The sequence below is a fragment of the Papio anubis genome, chromosome 2, assembly GCF_008728515.1.
Source record: "Papio anubis isolate 15944 chromosome 2, Panubis1.0, whole genome shotgun sequence".
Classification (NCBI taxonomy): domain Eukaryota; kingdom Metazoa; phylum Chordata; class Mammalia; order Primates; family Cercopithecidae; genus Papio; species Papio anubis.
The window spans coordinates 193,225,756-193,242,246 of NC_044977.1; the positions used below are offsets into that span (position 1 = coordinate 193,225,756).

At 48.0% G+C, this 16,491-nt stretch overlaps 1 protein-coding gene and 2 long non-coding RNA genes across 5 annotated transcripts in view; 1 reads left to right on the forward strand and 2 right to left on the reverse strand.

The window, feature by feature from the left end:
* MUC20 (mucin 20, cell surface associated) overlaps window positions 1-8,158 on the reverse strand; it is an 11,528-nt gene extending 3,370 nt beyond the window's left edge. Inside the window, exons 1-4 of one of the 3 annotated variants that reach the window (XR_002520670.2) lie at window positions 7,879-8,156; window positions 3,166-4,392; window positions 655-746; window positions 374-529 (exon numbers count right to left, since the gene is read on the reverse strand). Coding sequence is in view for 2 of the 3 variants with exons in the window: in XM_009202059.4 (XP_009200323.2) it covers window positions 442-746; window positions 3,166-4,392; window positions 7,879-7,954 (1,608 nt within the window). In the remaining variant the exon portion in view is untranslated. Of the gene's footprint in view, window positions 1-298; window positions 747-3,165; window positions 4,393-7,878 lie in introns of those variants that run through there. The other 2 variants (XM_003895345.5, XM_009202059.4) reach the window with 2 other exon arrangements.
* Window positions 679-1,922, forward strand: LOC108584762. The gene is made up of 3 exons (XR_001900301.2): window positions 679-762; window positions 1,118-1,338; window positions 1,840-1,922. It is a non-coding gene; the product is annotated as an uncharacterized LOC108584762 (long non-coding RNA).
* Window positions 8,159-8,419: 261 nt separating the features above from the next.
* Window positions 8,420-12,131, reverse strand: LOC108584761. Its single transcript, XR_001900300.3, has 3 exons — window positions 12,114-12,131; window positions 10,393-10,528; window positions 8,420-9,000 (listed from the first exon to the last, which is right to left on the reverse strand). It is a non-coding gene; the product is annotated as an uncharacterized LOC108584761 (long non-coding RNA).
* Window positions 12,132-16,491: the final 4,360 nt, after the last annotated feature.

Consider the following 16,491-nt stretch of genomic DNA (forward strand, 5'->3'; position numbering starts at 1 on the left):
TCATTGTGTGCTTCGTTCAGTTACATGTATTTGGCAGGCTGGATCAGCAGGGGGACTTGGTCAGAGGTTTCCTGCTGACAGAGCCGGAGCTCACCTCAAAAAGAGAAAAGGTTGGGGAGGAAGTGCCTTGTGGTCCTGGCTTCTTTCACACAGCTGCCTTTCATGCACCTATAAGAAAAGACTCTGAAGATGAAGGGAGTAGGCAGGCGGGGAAAAGAAAATCATTGTGATAAGCGTTTGACTGCTGAATCATCATGAAAACTGAGAATCGCTTCTGTTTCTCAGACCTTGCCTTTTTCATAAACTGCTCTGACTTGGGTTTCTGCCACTTACAACCAAGAGTCCTGCCTACGCTCCCATCAATATCACTGACCTTCTCCTCAGGGGCCAGGGCCAAGCTTCCAAGGACCAGAAGAAATTGGGGGTTGGGCAGTCATGTGTTTACACTGCAGAGAAGGAAACGAAGAACTCGGAGAAGGCAGGCAGAAGCAAAGCCAGGCAGAGATCCTCCGATGCAGCTCCCAATTCTCTGTAAGAAACGAGACTCCCTTCCAAGTGCGGCAGCTGCTCTTCCGTGTCCCGCGGGTCTTCCCGGCAGCCCCTGCAAACCTCACGCCTTCCTCTACTCCCCTGGCCCAGAAAGTGTCCACTCACCTGCCGCATCAGCCTCTCTGCCACTCTGGGGTCACTGAGGTCTTCCGGGGAGGCCACACTCAGCCGCAGGAGGAGGAAACCTGCATTTTCACCTGCAAATGGAGAACAGTAAGATGAAAATCAGGGCCGGGCGCGGGGGCTCACGCCTGTAATCCCAGCACTTTGGGAGGGCGAGGCAGGTGGATCACCTGAGGTCAGGAGTTCGAGACCAGCCTGGCCAGCATGGTGAAACCCTGTCTCTACTAAAAATACAAAAATCAGCTGGGCGTGGTGGCTCACGCCTGTCATTCCAGCTACTCAGGAGGCTGAAGTGGGAGGATCACCTGAGCCCAGGAGGTGGAGGTTGCAGTGAGTCGAGATCACGCCACTGCACTCCAGACTGGGTGACAGAGTGAGACTCCATCTCAAAAAAAAAAAAAAGGTCCTGTTTACTGCAGCGCTGTTTGTCTTAATGAAATACTAGAAACAACCTAAGAGTCCATCCATGCAGAACTGGCTAAACAAGTGATGGTAAAACAAAACAGAACGAAGAAAGAAGAGCTTTCTGAAGGACCGGGAAGCAGGGAGGAGCTGATCAAGGGGGTGACATTTCAGTTATGCAAGATGAGTGAGTTCCAGCGACCTGCTGTACCGCACCGTGGGTAACAACACTGTATCGCAGCATCTCAGAGCACAGATCTCATGGTAACTGTTCAAACCACAATAAACACAATTTTATTCACTGGTCAGTAAAACTAAGGCAATAAGCTTGGGCGTGGTGGCTCACCCCTGTAATCCCAGCACTTTGGGGGCCCGAGGCGGGCGGATCACCTGAGGTCAGGAGTTCAAGACCAGCCTGGCCAATATGGTGAAACCCCATCTCTACTAAAAATACAAAAATTAGTTGGTATGGTGGCACACGCCTGTAATCCCAGCTACTCAGGAGGCTGAGGCAGGAGAATCGCTTGAACCCGGGAGGCAGAGATTGCAGTGAGCCGAGATTGCACCATTGCTCTCCAGCCTGGGCAACAAGAGCAAAACTCTGTCTCAAAAAAAGAAAAGAAAAGAAAAGAAAAGAAGAAACAATCCCACAGGTTACACGTGTGAAGAGAACTGGCTGGGGGTACAGCCGGGGAGGAAGACATTTTATGATGTACCTTTTTATGCTAATCAGCCAATAATAAAGAAAGGTATTTTTCTTTCCAGGGCAGTTTAGCTACCATCTTTAACCCTGTCAGATGCGGTCGTGTTACCCACCTCCTAAGGCTGTTTTGAAGGCTAAATAGAGGAGATAACATACACGAAGCTGGTGGCACTGCCTGGCATCACACTGCCTGGCATCAGAGAGAACGTTCAGTGGGGGCCAACGCTTACTGGGTGTGAAACATGTTTATATCACCCCTTTCTACAATACAAAAGATATTCAATAATATCCTTATTTATTGAGTGGCTGTGATTAATGTTTGTATTCCCACCTCCCCCAGAAAGGTGGGAGCAAGCTGTGGATACACAGGGATGAGGCCCAAGGGCAGAGTGACAGCAAGTGGAGGTGGAGGCTACAGGCTGGCCAGAAGCTGGACTGACCAAGCAGCCTCTGACAATGAACTCTCCCCTGAGAAGTCCCTGTTTGTTGCCTCAGAGATGTAGCTTTAAACTCCCAAGCCTTTGCTGTATTTATTTGTTTGTTTGTTTATTTTTGAGATGGAGTTTCACTCTCGTCGCCCAGGCTGGAGTGCAGCGGCGCGATCTCGGCTCACTTCAACCTCCACCTCCTGGGTTCAAGTGATTCTCCTGCCTCAGCCTCCCGAGTAGCTGGTATTACAGGCGTGCGCCACCACGCCCGGTTCATTTTCAAATTTTTAGTAGAGACGGGGTTTCACTATGTTGGCCAGGCTGGTCTTAAACTCCTAACCTCAGGTGATTTACCCTCCTCGGCCTCCCAAAGTGCTGGCGTTACAGGCGTGAGCCACCGCTCCCAGCCTGTACCTGTATTCATTTATTTTAGGTCACTATCTATGGCATAAATCCCAGGAAATGCATCCAGCGTGCCCCACTTTCAAGGGGTCCCAGCCCGTCAGAGAACAGCAGCTTGGGCCTGATGCCTGCACGCTGCTCCTCTGTGTGGCTATGGCTGGAATAGAAGCTTCCAGAGCTGCTCAACAGTGAACTTCATAGAAGGTCAGAGCTGGACAGGACTTCGGTGCCCATCCCAACCCTCTCCAACTGCAGGTGGGGAAACTGAGGCCCGGAGAGGGAGAGGGACTTGCCCAAGGTCACTCGGGTTGTTAGAGGCAGAGCTGAGACTGAAAACCGTTTCTCCAGACTTCCATCTCCACCTCTTTCCATACACAACCCTCCATCTGCCTTTTCCTGATTTCGCCAAGAACCTCTAGAAGATCACGAAGCGGCAACATCAGGGGCAGGCTCCAAATAGGCTCCAGATCCTTCCTTCCTCTCCACTCCTCAAGCGCGGAGACGCCCTGGAAACTCCGCATCCCAAATCCCCAAAGATCACCAGCAGGAGCCACTTACCCGCACTCACGTCTGTGGTCGGCCTCCTCCGAGCAGTGGTGGGCGTGGCTGTTGGGGGCTTCATCGGGGTCTTCGCTGAGGCTGTGGTCTTGGCTAAGGTGCTGTTCGTCCCTCGGCTGCTGTTGGCTGTAGTCGGAGGGACAGAAGGAAGACGGTCCCTGCTGGTGGGGAAGGGCCCCTTGGTTGTGACGTCTGCAGTCGGTGTCTCTGAAGGGGTGAAGTTCTTGATAATGGCTTCTGAGGGGCTGTAGGAGGAAGCACAGCCCCCAGCAAAGGAAGCTGTTTTGCCCACTGTTGACCCGGCCTCTGTGGGGACGAGAGCTGCTCCTGAGACTTTGACGTAACTTGGTGTCTCCGCAGAGAGGGCTGAGGTTTCTTCCAGGGGATTCCCGCTACCTGTGGCCAGAGTTCCACTGAGGGTCGTGGCCCTGGGTGCTGTCACTTCTCTTTCTGTGGCGCTGTTGGTGGGGAGTGGGGTCCCAACCGTGGCATCAGGTGCGGTTGACTCTGTGGTGCCGGCTGTGGACAGGGTCTCGGCAGAGGCTGTGGCCTCGGGGCTGTGTGGTTTTGCATCAGTGGAGTCAGGCAGAGCTGGTGGATTGGAGGTGGGCGAGGCCTTCATCCCTTCCGTGGGGATGTGATCTGCGTCTGAGGCCCCAGGGATGCTGGAAGTCCTTGTTTCTGTTTCTGTGACGCTGCAATGGATAACCTCGATGTGGGTGACGGTCACCAGGGCTCCAGCGAGGAGAGCGACGTCAGATCCCGGGGACCATGAGGGGGTGACGGCTGGATGGGGGCCGTCGGAAGAGGTGCTGCTGTCTGAGGCCAGGCCCTTAGCTTCTGTGGAGGTGTGAGCCGACGTCGATATGTCCGTTGTGCGTGTCTTTGCCTCTTCAGAGCTATCATCGGTGCGAAGGGTGTCAAAGACGGCTTCCTTGGGATCACTGCCTGTGATGGTCTCAGCTGTGGTCATTCCAGGTCCCTCGGGGCGGCCAGTGGCGGCGGATGTCTCCGCAGAGGTGGCGATCAGCACCGTGCGGCCGGGAGGTGTTTCGGTGGAAGTCCTGGTCTCTGCTTCTGGAATGGGGCCGGCTGGGGTTGACCTACAGGAGGTCTCGGCACTCAGAGTTCGAGTTTCCAGAGCGGCGTGGCCTGGTGCTGGAGTCAGAGCGGGCACTTCTGTGTCGTCCATTGTCATCGCGGCGTCTGCTCTGCGGCTGCTGGGGCCTGTGTTGGTTAAGATTGACTTGGTGAGCCTGGGTTCCAGTGGACTTCACGCAAGCGATTTCGTTTACACCCTGGGCACTTCTGGGAGGAGGGTGGGGAGGGGAAGTGCTGTTACCTCCTTTTTCATCTACATAAGCGAACAAGAAGGAGGCAGTCCTGGGAAGCCCAGGCCCGTGTGGCAGCCACAGAGCTGGGGTTGCCATGACTGGCGTCCTCTGAAGCCCTGACAACTCACTAGGGGCCAGCAAGCCCCCGGATCTGCTGGCTCTCGGCCTGCGTCTTTAACAGGGGATGAGTGGGGCCAGCGTCCACCTTCCAGGGTGAGCCAAGAAGGCAGAGCAGCGTCCAGGAGCCGCAGAGCTTTCTGAACCTGTGTCCCCTTCCCTGGCCACGTTTCTCATCCAACACATACCTCCCCACGGAAGTCAAAACCCTTCAAAGATGAGAAAGGCCTTTCGGGGTGGCTGGGTGGACCGAAGGGAGGAACCTCCAGAGACAGGGTGGGCAGTGCTGCTGCCAAAGCGAGGGGGCCGGCAGAGTCCTTGGGGCTCCGGCCAGGGAAACAGGGCGCCCCACCCTGCCAAGGCCCCTCCTGAATGAGGCTGAGAACTGCAGGGTTGGAGCCCGGGAACCACAGAAACTGTGGCCAGGCATTTTCCACAGGACACAGGGAGCCAGCTCAGGCAAAACCTAGCCTTTCAGAGAGCGGCTGCTGGCACTTCTGCCTAGAGCAGAGGCCTGTTCCCTTGACTGGCCCTGAGGTGGGAGGAACGGGGGCCCCGAGGGAGGCCACGGTAGGATATTTTCCCAGAGACAGGATCTTGCTCTGTTGCCCAGGCAGGTCTTGAATTCCTGGGCTCAAGTGATCCTCCTGCCCCAGCCTCTTGAGTAGTTTACTGCAAGATCTTTTCTGGCCTGAGAAAGGGGGGGTGCCTCTCCTGTCTAGAGGGAGATCGGGCTCTCCTGTGAGTAGGCCACGGAGCCTCTTGGAGAGGGTTTCTAGATTTAGCAAATAAAAATATAGGGTACTCAGTTAAATTTGAACTTGCATTTCAGATAAATGCAAGTTTATCTGAATAACTTTTTAGCATATTTCTCATGCAATATTGGCTACATACTTACACTAAAAAAAAAAAAAAATTCTTACCTGAAATTCAAATGTAACTGGATGCCCTGTGTTTTATGTAGTAATCCCAGTCGTGGAAGGAAAAGGATCAAATACAAACCCCCTCATTTCTCTGAGCCTTCTTGGTCCAGCCCACACAGCTAGAAGCCCAAAGGTGGCACTCTTGGAGTCTGACCTCCCCTGGCACATGGTTTGAGATAGTCTTTACCCAGCTCCACTGGTCCAAAAGTAGCCCATAGACCCCCAAAGAGACCTAGAACCTCTCCCCAGGGCATCAGGATGGGGCCCCAGGTCCCCGCTGGTTGTCCTGTGGACTTCAGGGAATGACGAGGCAGCTCCTTGGTTGCAGCTGCCGCTGTGCTGCCCACTGCTGGCTCTGGGGCCGGATGACTCGGCCTCCTACTAGCCCGGCCAGTCTCTAGACCCCTCCCAGCCTCCATGTCCTCACCTGAGAAAACAGGGTCACAATACCTGCCTTGCCAAGGTGGTGAGGACCAGCGGAGAAAGTGAAAGGGAAAACCCTTATATTCCAAAGCCCACAAGGAGTCCTCTCCCCGGCCACCTGAAAGCACACACAGTCAATGTGACTCTAGTGAGGAGTACGGGCTGCACCCCCAGGCAGCGGGCGAGTCCTGGGCACCCGCTGCCACCACTGGTCCACTGCAGCCCAGCTGCACACACAAATCTCACTTTGCAGGAACTGTTCATCTGCCTTCATAATACAGTTTCTTCTCCCCACTTCAAGGCCTGAGATCATTTCTCTGAGCCTTCTTGGTCCAGCCCACACAGCTGGAAGCCCAGAGTGGTGCCCTTGGAGCCTGACTTCCCCTGGCACATTTTCCAGCTTTTCCAGGAGCCCCGGGGTGTCACTTTTGCTGTGAAACCTCCTCATGCTCCCCAAGCCCACAGCCTTTTGGGTCCGGGGGGTCTTCTCAAATACAGCAAAGCCCGGCCCAGCCCCTCGGGAGCTCTGGAACACTGCGGCTCTCCTGGTACCATCTTCCAGTCTGGTGGAGAGGAAAGCAGGTGGACTGGGGACCCTGAGTTGCAGAACCTGCTCTCTGCCCTGTGACCCTGGCCAAGTCTCTCAGCTCCAAGCCTGCATTTCTGCATCTGTAAGGTGGAGCTAACGGGACACGTGCACACCAGGCCACGGTGAGCACAGGCAGGAGGCTGCGGCGTGCAGTGCTCAGGCCTGTGTGGAGTCAGATCCTGGCTCCGAGGAGGAGTCACTGGATCCCCAGAAGCACAGTGGCCTCATCCTTAAAGCAGTGGAGGTCGGGGGTGGTAAGAACAGGGCCCATCTTGTAGGGCCATTGTGAGGGTTAAAAATATAATGTATGATAATGATGCATCAAAGTAGGTTCCTCAATCCTAACAAACGTGCCACTCTGGTGGGGGATGTCGATGATGGGGGAGGCTGTAAGTGGTGGGGATGGGAACTCGATACTCTCTGCTCAAGTTTTTTTTTTTTTTTTTTTTTTAAAACAGTTTCACTCTGTTGCCCAGGCTAGAGTGCAGTGGCGTGATCTTGGCTCACTGCAACCTCCACCTCCCAGGTTCAAGCAATTCTCCTGCCTCAGCCTCCTGAGTAGCTGGGATTACAGGCAGCTGCTACCACATCCCGCTAATTTTGTATTTTTAGTAGGGACGGGGTTTCTCCATGTTGGTCAGGCTGGTCTCAAACTCCTGACCTCAGGTGATCCGCCCGCCTTGGCCTCCCAAAATGCTGGGATTACAGGTGTGAGCCACTGCACCCGGCCTCTCCACTCAAGGTTTAGAGCAAACCTAGAACTGCTCTAAAATAAAATAAAATAATAAAATAAAATAAAATAAAATAAAACAAATCCCCCCCTTTTTTAATGTATGTGATGAGTTTGGCACAGCTCCTATTAACGACAGGTCAGGGTTCCTTCCCGTCTTTCACAAAAGCCCTGCCTCTCAGCATCCACCCTTCCCAAGCAGTTTGTGGTAGTCGGACTTTTCACTCGGAATCTGTATTTTGAAGGAAATCCATGCCAGGTAATAAACTTGGAGGAGTCCGAATCTTGTTGAGCCACATTCTTCAGCTTTCTGCACAATGATCGCCAGCTGGCACCTCCCTGCACCCACCTCCCTGCCCCACTCACTCTACACGTTCTTAAAGGCAGACTCTCAGCCACCTCTCACCATGGCAGCGCCAGGCAGGCTTACACTCACACACCGCCATCCGCACACTGTTTATCATCAACGATGGCACTTCACAGGTAGCACTGTGGTTCCTTGTCATCAACCCAAGAGAGCCTGCCCTTGCCCACACTGAAATTCACTCCCAGAGCCCCACGACGGGGGAGGCCCACCAGCCCCTCTGGCCTCCTTACCTGCAGAGATCTCAGACACCGCAACCTCCCAGCAGAAGAAGAAAAGGGGCAGAGCCAGACCCCAGAGAGAGCCCATCCTAGCCGGCCACCGCTGCTGCAGAACTGCTGGCCGTCTCACGGGTACCTTTTCCTGCTTCCTCAAGCCAGGGAGGAGGGGCCGCCTCCCGCCAAGGTGTGTGACTGGCTAGTTGCCAGGATGTGGCCACACAAATATGCAGGCTGAGGGCTGGCAGGTTGAGGCTGTTAGCAAGCTGACCCCCTGCCTTGCTTGCCCAGTAAGCACTCCGCTGAAATTTGATTTGAAGATGTGGAATCACTAGCTTCTTTTTTTTTTTTTTTTTTTTTTTGAGATGGGGTCTCGCCCTGTCGCCCAGGCTGGAGTGTACAGCAGTGAGATCTCGGCTCACCGAAACCTCTTCCTCCTGGGTTCAAGCGATTCTCCTGCCTCAGCCGCCCGAGCAGTTGGGATCACAGGTGCCGCCACCACGCCCGGCTAATTTTCGTATTTATGGTAGAGACGGGGTTTCACCGTGCTGGCCAGGCTTGTCTTGAACTCCTGACCTCAGGCGATCCGCCCGCCTTGGCCTCCCAAAGTGCTGGGATGACAGGCCTATGCCACCGCGCCCGGCCAAATCACTTCCACAGTGACACTGACCCTCAGTCTTGTGCTGGGAAGGCCACAGGAGGTCCCGTTTCACCACCTCCCCTCCCGTGCCTGGAGCTGGGGTTTTGATTCAGACCCCGGCTTCATTCCCGGTCCTGGGCATGATTAACTCTATCTCCGAGGGCACATTTCAGAGCCAGGCTGAACCTTCTCCTCCTGCTCTGTAAATGGATAAACCCTACCTCGCCGGGCTGCTGTCGTAAGGATGACATGTGATAGTAAAGCTCTTACACAGTGCCTGCTACACAGCTGATACTCATCAAAAATATATACATCTTAGGTGCTCAGTAAGTGAGTGGGAACCCTGACATCCGCTCTGATCCTCAAGTGCTGGGGAGAAGAGACAGCTCCCCGGTGTGGGACAAGACTCTGATTTCTAACATCCTTCCATCTTCATCATCCTGTGATTCTGCATCCCAGTCAAAGCCAGGAACACTGGCCAGGCTGAAGGCACAGGGCTGGGAAGAGAGAAAAGGTGAGCGCGCTCATCTGAGTTTCAGGGCCTAGGAAGAGAGGACGCGGGAGGGTGATGACTCAGAGAAGCTAGAGATTCAGCCATGAGAAGGGACATGCAGTTACTGAATATATTTCCAAACGCCCGAGAGAAGAATCTTCCTCCCTCCATGTGCCACGGACATGGACTGTTATGGCCGCTGGCCAGTGACCACACAAGGCAGCTTGGGAATTTCCGGGCAGGAGCGCTGATGAAGGCCGCTCTTGAGTAGAAGAAAGCCTGCTGGATCCGCATGAGGGAATCACAACATCTCAGAACTGGAAAGAACTTTAAAACCAGGCTGGGTGCAGCAGCTCACACCTGTAACCCCAGCATCTGAGAGGCCAAGGTGGACAGATCACTTGAGGCCAGGAGTTCAAGGCCAGCCTGGCCAACATGGCGAAACCCCGTCTCCATTAAAAATACTAAAATTAGCCAGGCATGGTAGTGTGGGCCTGTAATCCTTGCTACTTGGAAGGCTGAGGCAGGAGAATCTCTTGAACCCAGGATGCAGAGGTAGCAGTGAGCCAAGATTGCTCCACTGCACTCCAGCCTGGGCGACAGAGCAAGACTCTGTCTAAAAAAGGAAAAGAAAAAAAAAAAAATTGGAAGGTCCAGGTTCCATTTCCTACTCTCTCCTTAACACTGACCCAGGAGCTGTGTGAACGTACAAGTTATCTGCTCTCTCTGGGCCTCAGTCAACGTGAACTGCAAGGTCCTTTTGGCCCCCTGGTCTGGGGTTCTGCGTTGGGTGTGTGACATTGTCTTGCAGAAATTTACTCTGCTCTGGGCTGTGTTGCTGGGAAGAAGGAGGGAATGGGAGAGAATGGGAGGAGGAAGAGGCTGAGGGAGGTCCATAGGGGACAAAACCCAGCACTTGGGGTGGGGATCTTGGACACCATTGATCTGTAGGCTGAGCCCCTTCCATCCTCCACTCAGCCCCAGCTCTTTGCTTATCAAATGAGACAAGGACCCCCCAGGGGGTGTCAGGTAGAGAGAGGAAGCCAGGGCCACAGCAGGTGAGGCTCACCCCAAGGGAAGACGGAGAAGAGACTAAGCAAGAATGCAGCTCCTTTCAGCCACCCCAGCCCTCCTCCAGACCCACCCCTGCAGAGATTGGGGCTTCCTCATTCCAGCAGCAGGTGAGTCCACCCCAGCCTGTTGCAGATGAGGAAGTGAGGAACCCTGGAAAGGAAGCCTGACTGAAAGCTTCCCTGGGTTTGCTGAATTTTGGATGATTTTCCTCGGTATTTGGGGAAATTTACAAGCCTGGGCAGATGACTGTTAGCCCTGGGGGCCATAACAGGCTTACGCAGAAAGTTCCTGGGACATATTTTCAGCCAAACTCAGCTCTCACCTTGAATGAGCACAGGAGGCCAGTTCATTAATTTAACACTCATGTATGGAATTCCTTCTATATGCCAGACATTGCTCCAAGCACTTGGAATACATCACTCAGTAAAAGAGATCCTGGCCTTCATGGAACAACTTTCCTAGTGAAGAGAGACAGCAAACTTGAACCCCAAATATCTGAGAGAGGTCTCAGTTAATTTAGAAAGTTTATTTAGCGAAGGTTGAGGACTCGCGTCCATGACACGGCCTCAGAAGGTCCGGGTGACATATGCCAAGGTGGTCAGAGCATAGTTTGGTTTTACACATTTTCGGGAGACATGAGACATCAATCAACATATGTAAGATGAACATTGGTTCAGTCTGGAAAGGTGGGACAACTGGAAACAGGGAGGGGGCCCCCAGGTTATGGGTAGATAAGAGACAAATAGTAACATTCTTTTGAGTTTCTGATTCACCTTTCCAAAGGGGGCAATTAGATATGCATTTATCTCAGTGAACGGAGGGAGGGATGACTTTGCATAGAATGGGAGGCAGGTTTGCCCTAAGCCATTTCCAGCTTGACTTTTCCCTTTAGCTTAGTGATTTTGGGGGCCCAAGATAGTTTCCTTTCACATTTCTACCGCTTTCCTTTTTAAAATTTTTTGAGAAAGCATTTTAGGAGAAAATGAATCTCTGGTCTCAGGTTTCATCTGGTCTCTCATGGCTAGGATGGTGTATTTCTAGATGGGTAGGTCCCAAGTTATTAGGAAAGCTCATTTTTAGCAGGTTGTGAAGTCTCATGTCCTGTGAAGAAAAAATAGGGGGAGGAAGGGAGAAAAACAACAACAGACAAAAGAACAGTCCTGGAAAAATCAATATAGGCCACATTACTCTGAAGTTTATACATCAGTAGGCAGGTATGAAAGTGGCTTATGTATGTAAATAAGGTTGCTGTTATTTTCTTCTGAAGTTTAAGTTGTCTAGCTTCAGTTTGCATGCCTTTAAGAAAGCACAGCTTAGCTTTCAATGACTCAAAATTAGGAAAAATGGGGAAAAAGAAAGGAAAAAATTGAAAACATTATTTTGAAGACTTGTAGCCAAGAAAAATTAGAATTTGGTTCAAACTACAGAAAACAATAAAAATTGAAAAATACTAGGCAAAACTAGAATCTAACAACAGGTGTACTATAGTTTTTAAAACATAATTTTTCTCTCTCCAGCTTCTCATTTTTACTAAAGACAAATCATGGTAGGACTGATTTCCTTTATTATACTTGGCCTGATTATTTGTATACAGTGCAGCAAGAATAATTATTTTTTTACACAGGCTTTTAAATTGGCTTTGATGGAACTTTGTTCCATAGAAGGAATCTCAGAAAAGACTTGTTTAAAGCTGAGCCCTGCCATGGATTTGTACGAACAAATACCTATGAGTTGCATGAATTCCTCTCCTCTTGAGGTCCCAAGATAAAACTTGGGGCTCCTGGGCCTGTCAGCAAGTGACATTCTTTACTTACCACAGGTCAGGAACCCTGTTCAGGGACTGTGTAGACAGGGCATGCGGCCAGTTTTCCCAAGGGGCTTTTACTGGCTCCATAAAACAAGTTTAATTCCTTAAAGGAAAGCACACCATTCCAGTCAAAGCTGTGGTAGAATAACCAGTCTCTCCAATTATGTCCTGTTACAAATAAAAACAAATTATTATTGTACTTATGCAAATAATTATATTGTGATAAGAATACTCACAAATAGTTTCCAAATTCTGGAGAAATCAGGTAGAGAGAAACAAATATGCCCCAAATTTTGTTCATAGGAGTATAATAACTTGTTAAAAGCTGTCAATAGCTCAAAAGAAAAGTTTCCTTGACTCTGAAAAAACAAAACAAAGGATCAACAACGTTTTAAGCAAAAAGTCAAAAAGATTACTTCAGTCTTCTATAAGTTCAGTCCATGTAGTTAATTCCTGTTCTGCTTGATATTTATGAACACTTCAGATCTCCATGAGTCCTGAAAGTTTTTCTTCTATTCTGATGTCACAATCTCCCAAGTTATCAGAAACCTGCATTCAAGAGTGCCTTTTAGAGTTTTATAGCTGATTATAAAACCACTTTTTTTTTTTTTTTTTTTTTTTTTGAGACGGAGTCTTGCTCTGTCGCCCAGGCTGGAGTGCAGTGGCCGGATCTCAGCTCACTGCAAGCTCCGCCTCCCGGGTTCACGCCATTCTCCTGCCTCAGCCTCCCGAGTAGCTGGGACTACAGGCGCTGCCACCTCGCCCGGCTATTTTTTGTATTTCTTATTAGAGACGGGGTTTCACCGTGTTAGCCAGGATGGTCTCGATCTCCTGACCTCGTGATCCGCCCATCTCGGCCTCCCAAAGTGCTGGGATTACAGGCTTGAGCCACCGCGCCCGGCTTTTTTTTTTTTTTTAATAGACAGTCTCACTATCTCACTCAGGCTGGAATGCAGTGGGGTGATCTTGGCTCACTGCAATCTCTGCTACCCGAGTTCAAGTGATTCTCCTGCCTCAGCCTACCAAGTAACTGAGATTATAGGCACCTGCCACCATGCCTAGCTAATCTTTGTAGTTTTAGTAGAAACAGGGTTTAACCATCTTGGCCAGGCTGGTCTTGAACTCCTGAGCTCATGATCCACCACTTTGGCCTCCGAAAGTGCTGGGATTACAGGCGTGAGCCACCATACCCAGCTATAAAACCACCTTCTAAAGAGGACCAAAACAAGACAATTGTCTGTGGGTAACAAAAAGTTTTAGGGGAGCCATAGTCAAAGACACAATTGACAAGGAAATTTGTTGCCTCTGTGGCACAAAATAATGTAATATAACAATTACAATTATTACCGATAATGTACACTAAGTCATAACAGAATTATAGGAGTTTCCCATGATTTTAGAACACATACCAATAACATATTTATACAAATACAGTCCAAAGAAACCAAACACAATTTCATACTTGACAATGCTTTCTGTATAATTTTTATAATAAATAAGCCAAATTATGTCATTTTTGGACTTTAGGAAACCTAGTATCTTAAATGATTAGGACAGAAAAATACATAATTTATAATTTGATTTTGGAAAGTTTGTCAGATATCAAAGGTTTAAAACACTTGATATCACAGGTCGTTGTAAAATAGGTCACTGATTTGACCAAAGTGATAACTCAAGCATTTAAAAAAAAAGGCAAAAGTCTTCATTGTTTGGGAGAGGAGACTTAATTTGCAAATAATAAGCCCTAATTTAAAACAACAGCAGGAAGCTAATTACATTTTTCAAAATTTTATATAAGCAATGTATAAAATTTTAATATTGACCATAACATATAACTTCCATAAGCCTTTTATAACCTTTATTAAGGAGTCAGTAATGCTTCAAGAAAACCTTGTTGATCTGACACAGGGCCACATGCTGGTCTTGCGTCAGTGTGCCTTTGACAGTAATGGTTAATTTACAGAGAAACTCAATGTATTTCCTCTCTCAAAACTGGCCCTTACAATCTCACATGCCCATGCTAGTCCCTGGGCCCTGAGGAGTTGAATAACTTTAATTTCTGCATCTCAGGAACATAGTTCATTTTGATTGGCATCTTCTACTGGGCCTGAAGATGAGGCTTGAATTCCTGTCAGTGTTTAAGATTTAGCAGAACTTGGTGTCCTTTTTAGACCCAGGACTCAAAGCCCTGTAACTTCATGTCACAAGGACTTTAGAAGAACATACAGCAAGATACATGGATGTAATAACCTTAATTTAAGAAAAATTTTTCAATCTCAGTTTTTTTCTAAGCAAACCAAAATTTAATAATAATGGCAATTAGTTTGATAAACCATGAAATCTGTTAGGCCAGTTACCAAAAGGGAAAATAAAAGACCTTTGGCACTGCACAGAATATTATGATGAAAGAAAACATTTCCTTTAGACCTTTAAGAGAACATTGTTATCATCAGGCCACAACAAACAGAACTTGAGGAAAAAAACTTGTATGAGCTGCAAATGAGTTGAAGGGGAGCGTTACTATTTTGCATCCTTTCAAAAGGGAGAGAAAATAAAAAATGGTGAGATGAAATAAAAGTTGAACTTTGGGTTAAAAAAAAATTAGAGTCTCTTATAATTTATTAAGAGTAAATTAATCCCTTAAGAGAATTTCATTGTTCTAACTAATTATTTAGTGTATAAGTGGTTTTTTTTTTTTTTGCATTAAGCCCAATCTCTAGAAAGACCATTATAATTTCCCTTTAATTATAGACAACTTAATCATATTAAAGTTTTTTGGTTTGTTTTTTTTTTTAAAAAAAAATCCTCTTATTGTGACTTACACAGACTGTTCATGATATGCTTGGATTTTCTGGTCTATCCTGAACATCTCTTTCTCAAACAACCAGTCATTTTATTTTAGGACTGTTTACCATACAAAATTCTTTCTCATATAAAATTATGTCTCTTTAAGCTTTCTTACTAAAAAGAAAACCCTCTTTATAACTTTCTTTACATCTCTCTTATTTCCTGGTTCCTTTTACCTTGTTTTATATATAACCTTTAAATAAACCTTGAATTAGACAAATATTGTTCACCTTTTAAAAAAGGATATACATTTTCTTAGAAAGCTTTTCTACAATTTATTTTTATTAGAAAATACTCAAATAATGGAATATCTATTATTTAATTTAATATAACTTAAGATTCCAAATTATGATGAGTTTGTCTACAGGTATTTGTCCCATTACATTTGCCTAATTATTTTATTTTAATTGTTTACCTAGATTATTTATGAAAACTGCAGTAGTCATCATTTAAAGTTATGGAACTGCCATTGCAAAATCAAAACTGAGACAGTCAGAAAGATGTGACCTAACCAACTCCATCTTGCTTCTAACCTCCAAGCTGTCCTTGTTCATTCCTGGCGGAGGCTGAACTAACTTTAGGAGGAACTTAGTTTCTAGTCTAGCTTTGAAACAAAGTGGATAACAGTCCTTTCCCAAAACAAACCTTATTCCCTGTGGACTAGACCGCCTAAAGCCACAAGGTTAGAAGTTATGGTAATCTTACTAAATTCATGATGTAGCTGTTTTCATTAAACCCATATCAATGTCCTGATTATTAAAAATTACATAAGCAAAGATCATCCTGTCTTGGGCTGGGCTTATAGTTTTGTAACCTCTGTGCCATATTTTAACACCTTATATTATTTGGCAGGGATAAGTATAAAATTGCTTGATTAATAAATGCAAACAAAAATGTATGTGGCAATTCTTAAGATATTTCTAATATTACTTTACCAATAATTTTAAAGCTAGCTTACTTATTAAAGATTTTACTTAAGTTAGGTAAACTTGAAAAAGCATTGGCTAGTCTTTTCTTTCTTCCTGATAAAGTGTTTGATTCAAGCACTTTTCTTTTCTTTTCTTTTTTTTTTTTTTTTTGAGATGGAGTCTCACTCTGTCACCCAGGCTGCAGTGCAGTAGTATGATCTCAGCTCACTGCAACCTTCACCTCCCAGGTTCAAGCAATTCTCCTGTCTCAGCCTCCTGATTAGCTGGGACTACAGGCACATGCCATCACGCCCAGCTAATGTTTGTATTTTTAGTAGAGACAGGGTTTCACCATGTTGGCCAAGCTGGTCTCGAACTACTGACCTCAGGTGATCCACCCGCCTCGGCCTCCCAAAGTGCTGGGACTATAGGTGTGAGCCACTGCACCCAGCCAAGTGCTTTTATTTTCTTAAGCCAATTAATTAGAGCTCTTTTTTTTTTTTTGAGGCGGAGTCTCGCTCTGTTGCCCAGGCTGGAGTGCAGTGGCCGGATCTCAGTTCGCTGCAAGCTCCACCTCCCGGGTTCCTGCCATTCTCCTGGCTCAGCCTCCTGAGTAGCTGGGATTACAGGTGCCTGCCACCACGCCCGGCTAATTCTTTTGTATTTTTAGAGACGGGGTTTCACCATGTTGGCCAGAATGGTTTTGAACTCCTGACCTCAAGAGATCTTCGCGACTCAGCCTCCCAAAGTGCTAGGATTACGGGCGTGAGCCACTGCACCTGGCCACACCTTTGAATTCTTGATAGCCTGTTTTACTTCTCTAAGCAGTTGTCAGCTAAATAGCGTTGAATTTGCATTT